This window comes from Octodon degus, unplaced genomic scaffold (assembly GCF_000260255.1).
Source record: "Octodon degus isolate 3935 unplaced genomic scaffold, OctDeg1.0 scaffold00235, whole genome shotgun sequence".
Lineage (NCBI taxonomy): Eukaryota > Metazoa > Chordata > Mammalia > Rodentia > Octodontidae > Octodon > Octodon degus.
In genome coordinates this window covers 1325030-1331648 of record NW_004524811.1, presented here as the reverse complement: position 1 = coordinate 1331648, position 6619 = coordinate 1325030, and the positions used below count along the sequence as shown (strand labels likewise).

General features: G+C 39.8%; 1 protein-coding gene across 6 annotated transcripts in view; it reads left to right on the top strand.

The window, feature by feature from the left end:
- Window positions 1–6619, top strand: part of Gabra4 (gamma-aminobutyric acid type A receptor alpha4 subunit) — a 92171-nt gene that overhangs the window by 899 nt on the left and 84653 nt on the right. For 5 of the 6 annotated variants that reach the window (XM_004645658.1, XM_004645659.1, XM_023705993.1 and 2 more), the window contains exon 2: window positions 146–264. In XM_004645658.1, the coding sequence (XP_004645715.1) occupies window positions 146–264 (119 nt within the window). Of the gene's footprint in view, window positions 1–145; window positions 292–6619 lie in introns of all 6 variants that reach the window. The other variant, XM_023705992.1, reaches the window with a different exon arrangement.

Here is a 6619-nt window from a genome sequence, read left to right as displayed (position 1 = left end):
CCCCCCCCCCCCCGCTGCCCCAGTGCTGCCTTTAGCTTGGGGCAAAGGACTCTTTCCCTAGAAGGCAAACCAGTTTCCACCTGTTTTCAGATCCTTTCTTAAAATAAACCTTTCCACCTGCTTCCGTTTTTGTGTACGCTTACAGTTTAAACGAATCCCCAGAAGAGAACGAAAAGGAGGAGAAATTGTGCCCGGAAAATTTTACCCGCATCCTGGACAGTTTGCTCGATGGTTATGACAACAGGCTGCGTCCTGGATTTGGGGGTAGGACTGCTTCAAAAGCACAAGTGTGTCCTGTCTGTCCCTTTCTGGTCCACTGTCTGTTTGTAGGAATAGCTTTAGGTATACATTGCGTACAGAAATAAACCCCCCACCACCCTTCTTCCCTCTCTTCCTCTCTCCTCTCACTGAGACCTGTGACAAGGAGACCGCCCCCACCCGTACTTCCCTATCTCCCCACCCCCTCAGGAGCTTTGCTTCTCCTCCACACTAATTACCTCCCGGGACCTGACTGCAGGGTGAGGGAGGATGGGGAAGAGGCAGGGACAGAAATGGGTGCTCAGCCGCTGCCACACCGCTGCCACCCCGCTGCCCTGCGCCCTCAGCGGAGCTTGCCTTCTTCTGGCCACTTTACCCAGAGCGGCTTGCACGAGACAGCTCAGCCCAACTCCTCTGTCCTTCCACGTGTTCCTTCCTCAGCCAAGAGTCCGGCCTGCCAAAAGCTGTTCCTAGGACACGAATCTGGGCCACGAAGCTACTTGCCCTGCTAGGGAACTCAGACCTTTCCTGTTCTGTTCTCTTTCACTTTCTTTGGGGAGGTGGCATTTGTTTCCCTCCCAGGGCTTTGCAATTGAAAGTGTTCATCTTCAGCTCTTCATTTAGCAAATATTTATAAAGGCCCTGACAACCATTCTCTGCCAGCACTGCTCGCTCCTGTTCATGTTTCCTTTGTATCTATAATAGAACCTATGTGGCAAACTTTGTACTAGGCATTAAGTTCACAGAAACCTTAAGATATACTTGTTCACCTCAAACAGCCTCTCAGTTACTTCAGTGAGGACAAGTGATTTGCTAGGCTACTAGGAATGGGTTGGCCCACATTCTCTGATGATAAAGTCCCTCTTACTCCCACTGCACCGATTTTTCTCACTTCCAGCCAATGAATTGAGAATAAAACATAGGCAGACGCTATCCTGAAGGAGTTGATATTCTTGGAGCACCAGTAGTAGTAACAGTAATGACAATCACTAATATTTTCATTTCAATCTGGCATTTTACACATATTACTCAAACTCTTACAAGTCCAAAAGAAAGCCATTGCATGACTTATTTTACAAATGAAGAAATCAAGGCTTGGAAAGCAAATTAACCTGATCAAGTTTATAATCGTTAAATGACAGGAACAAGGTGTGAAACCAGGTTGGGTTGTGTATTTAAAATGCAGAACCACTTAGATGAGGATGGCATCAGATACTGTGAGATGTGCTGAGTGTTACATAATACTGGAGGCAAGGAAACATTTAACATTTCTTATTGAGGATGTATGTAAGAGGAGAGATGGTGGGCGAGTGGGAGGCTCTAACCAGGTAGAAGAAATGGTGTCCAGGTCAGAAAGAGTCACTGGAGCGAAAATAAGTGTTTGAGAGAGTGGCATTGATAATTCTTTATGTCTGTCTATCTAGTGCCTTTTTCTTATTTAACAGACGAGGACACTAGGATGAGAAAAGATTTACACAGAGACATGTACCATATTAATGATAGCCTGGGATCCTGTCTTCTAAATTCCAAACCACCTTGTTCTAGGTTTTATCGAAAAAGTTATGGGAAAAGCCTTGGAGATATTAAGTATTTGTGAACTGACAGTGATAAAGATGGACGAGAACTGCCGCTGGGGCGAGGCTGCACACACCACATTTACTTTCATGCAAATCTGGGAAGATTCTTTATTAGGGGAGTGAATCATTTGTCAATGTATGATCTTTTCTTAGTGACTGGGAGGTTGTCATTTCAGATCAAAAATAGTTTTATGGGGAATGTTCCACATGATACAATACCATTTAAGACTATGTCAGTAAAAGAGGATTTAACTGCCCAGAGAGATTTTAATCCTGACATTTCAAGAAAAAACTATTTTTTAGAATTATCAACTTCTCTGTAGTTTAAATATCATCAGAAGATTGATATTTCTAAACCTAAATGAAAAGGAAAAGTTATAACTGGAACTACATGGTTTTATTATTAAATGCTTAAAGTTAAAATAATGTTTGCCCAATTGATCATAAAGCAAATTATAATTCAAAGGACAAAAGGACCCATTGTAGATGGATCTCTTTTACCATGTACTCTATCCCACTACACAGACAATAAACTCAGTGAAAATAATCCATGTAAGCCATCACTGGAGTTTGGTTAACTCTAATGCAGCTCTCTCTCTCCAGGGCACTATTCGTCATTTTACTTGTCACTGCCAAGTAACCCACACTACTCACCTAGAGATGCTTTCAAAGCCTGGTGTGTTGAATTTACTCTACTTTGAGGGTTAGCAAATGATCATTTATTTACTACGTAGTACATTGTTAGGGCTGTGTGTGTGTGTGTGTGTGTGTGTGTGTGCCACTCTGCTCATAAATATTTGTGCTTGATGTGATTCACTTTCTAAAAGTGGGTCATTCTATAAATTCATGGTGTTCGAAATGTGACAGGGGCTCAGTAATTATCACCTGCACAAAATGTATTATCTGTTTACATGAAACTGTAATTGTGCTCCACAAAAAAATAATAAGAAATCTCATTGACAGAGACTCTCAGGTGGTGCAAGTTTGATTCCTCCTATGATATTTTATACTTTCCAGAAAGTTTGGCATTTTAAAACTGAGATGAAAACAAGTCAGATTTTTGACTGGTACATTATAAATATGGATTGACTTCCTGGTTCCTTTAATCCTCCTTCTACTCTTTGTGGAACATTTACTTTTTATCTGTTTATACAAGTTTGCTGTGTTCCATTTAAAATAAAGCTAAAAGCAAAGATTTGAATTGAAATTGGATGGTTTGTGATTGCTCAGTAGGCCAGGCAGGGGTTGAAATAGATTTGGAGACTAAATTACATATTTTTAACTCAGCAGCACAGCTTGCAATGGGGAAGTAAAAGGAACTGTGATGGTTCTCTTCTTTTCATCCCTCCAGGATGTCCTCTGCCTTGTCTCCACATTCTCCTGTTGGGGAAGGAAAGGGGAAAAGGTGAGAAGAGGGCGTAGGGGGCATGTGGAGAGAGGCTGGCATGGGACTTCTGAAGGGAAGAGGCTCTGTCGGCCTCTGATGAATCAGTTCCTATCACGCTGAATCAGTTCCTGTCATCCCGAAGTAGCTTGCACCTGCTTAGAAGTGACACACCAGTGAACCCTTCCAAAAGAAGCTAAAAAGTCATCCCTTCTTGCTCTTGCCCACTTTCAATACTGTAATATGCCTCCATAATAATACATAGCTGGGTATTCATTACTGAGAGATACTTTATGAATCTTGCTTTTATATTTTTCCTATTTATTGTGTGATTGCATAGTCTCATGCCTTAGTTCATACTTGTCACTGAGATGCAATACCTTACATGAGCAACTTAAAGGAGGAGAGACATATTGGCTCAGAGGCTTTAGAAGTTTTACAAAGCTGCTTATGCCATGGGAAAAGGGAGGAGTTGAAGAGAAAGATATGCCCTTCCAGCTCAGGCCCTCATGACCTGCTCCAGGGCCAGGCCCACAATTTAACAGCAAGTCACCACTAGTGCCTCCATAATCCAGTCGCCATCCGCAAGCCCCACCTCTGAGTGTATGAGGCTTTGAAGAAACATCTACATATAAATAGGAAGACTTCATGTACACCTCACCTTTACAGGCAATTGATATAGAATCACAAATACTTAAAATACAGATGGTTGCTTTAGATCATGCTCCACAGCATTTCTGGAATGGTGATAGAGCAAAGTAAGGCTACTTACTCAGTAAGTAGGGTTTTACATTAGGGCAGTCTGCTACACTTTTGAATGCATTTTAATATATAATATTTAAAAAGATAAGCACATAAACACAAAGACATAAACAGGAGGCACTATCCTTTTATTAACAAAGAGAATGGGAATTGATCCAGGACCATACAGCTAACTCATATCCTGATCTTTAAATCCTTAGTCATGTAGATAGTCTATTCTTATGTCCACTTCTGAGGATTTTATTGCATCGTCTTGTTTTTCATGAGCCAACTTTTTCTGAACATATCTTTTGTTACTTTTTTGTGTGTGGTGTTGGAAGTTGAACTCAGGGCCTTCCACGTGTAGGCAAATGCTCTACAATCCTAAACCTAAGATCCTTGACATAAGCAAAACTACATTTCTCTGTAGCAGTGAAGTGAACCCTTTATTCTATATATATATAATAACATTTAAAATAAAAAGTAGACATGAAATCTTGTATTTGTTTGGGTTAACTGGGAATATTTTATGCAAATCAAATTGTTGATGTAATGTTTGTAAATGATCTTTATATATTTCAATCTAAAACTTAAGTCTCTGAGTTATATGCTAAATTTCTTAATCAGATGTCAGCAGAGGATAAATTTTTAAAAATGCATAGATGAACATTTCTAATTACAGAGAGAGAGAGAGATAAAGCTTTATCCTCTTTTGCATTGTCATACTGATTTATTGACTCATTTGTGTAACCAGTGTGCAAAGGCTCCTTCATATTAGAAACAGCAGGAGGTTGTAAAGATACATATTGCTGTAACTTAGAGCCTTATATGCTTTACAGTGAAGCAATGTAGAGCAGTAAAAATAACAAACAAATACATAAAGTAATTAGATAAAAATTTTGTAGGACAATCTGATAGCCTTCAAAAGAGAGATTTGAGTGGGGAGTTTAGTTCACATAGGAATGAGTTTCAAAGGAGTCTTTTAAATTGAAATCTAAAGGGTCCAGGCACAAAAAAGTAAGAGTAAACATGATTTTCAGACAGAGGAAATACAAAAAAGCAAGTGCAAAATCCAAAACTAGTGTTGTTCACACAGTCAAGGGCATTCAGTATGCATGTAGTCAGAAAAGAATGGTGAGAGTCTCCTAGAACAGAGCTGGGACAGCAAACAGAGCCAAGAGCATCCAAGGGCTTCATGGATCAGCAGAGGAGCTTAGATTGTTCTGCTAGTGATTCTGGAGACCTTGAAGTTCTTTAAGTGGAGAGACTGACTTAAACTATGCCTTAGCCTACAAGATCATTCATCTGGTTACTGTAGGAAGAGAGACTTAGGGAAAGACAGGGTCAATGTGAAACAAGGATTTTATATAAAAATGCTTTCAAAACTATAACAGACTGCACTAATGTGAAATCCTCCTTTCTGAGTAAGAGAAATTTTTGATTGTACTTATTTATTTGTGTACTTTATGTTTTCTTTATTAATTTGATGGTTGCATGGAGTAACACTCTAGATAGAGTAAAAATGGATGTAAGTGGACTAAAGAGATATTTTTAGATGTTTAATTTGATAGAAAATTGATGATCACTGTGATATGATTGCTTTGCTACAAGAAAAAATAATAAATGATTCTTTGAATTCTATTTTGAGAAAGTGAGTAAGGTAGAATAATTTAATAGTAATAGGAAGGACTTTCTATTTCCCTTCCTGTATGAACATACATTTGAGTTGAAAGAACAGAAAATAAACAACAGACATGAATGAACTGTGCAGTGTGTTAGATGTCGATCAACTGCTGGAGAGAAATATATAGCGCTGGAGCATGTTGTAATTTTAACTTAGGTAGTTAAAGAGTGTTGGCAAAAAATGATATTTGACATAAACATGGTGGGCAAAAGCTTGACATGCGTTCAGGGTCGGGTCTTCTTACAGGAAGGGCTGAGGAATAGGAAGAGATCTGTGTGATAAAAAGAGGAGATTATGTAAAGCTCTGCAGGCTGTAAGGCTTGGCTTGTACTCTGAGTCAGATCAGACGTTACTGGAGCGATTTTTAGAGGAGTATGTCCTGAACTGAGTAGTTTTCCAAGGCTCCTCTTGACTATGGTGTTGGGAACAGTCAGTCAGAAGCAAGAACAGTGGTGGAGAGGGTTTTACAATAAGTCAGGTAAGAGATGATGAACACTTTGTCCAAGCTACCAGCAGGGAAGCTTCTCAATTTCAAAGATATGGCTGGCTTCTGCCTGTATTTTGCAACCACAGTCAAGTGATGACAGCTGGAATGTGGGATATGAGAGAAAGAAGAAAGTTGTTAAGGATGACTCCAAACACCTAGAAAAATGGAGTTGTCAAGACCATCGCAGAAGCAAAAGGTGCATGGATGAGCAGTTTGCATTATGACTGTTAACACTGAGATGCCTACTAGATATCAACCAAGATGAGATTTTTAGAGATAAGAAATATGTCAATATACATGGAATTTAAAGCTTTAAGACTAAAGTGGTCACCAGGGGAAACAGGCAGATATAGAAGATGGGCAGTTCTTGAGATTTCATGTCTTTGATGTTAAGAGATGGAGAAAGAGGAAGAGGATTCTGTCCCAGGAACCCTGAGAAGGAGTGGCCTGTTGAAGGGGGGTGCTGAAGCAAGAAAATGGGGGGGGGG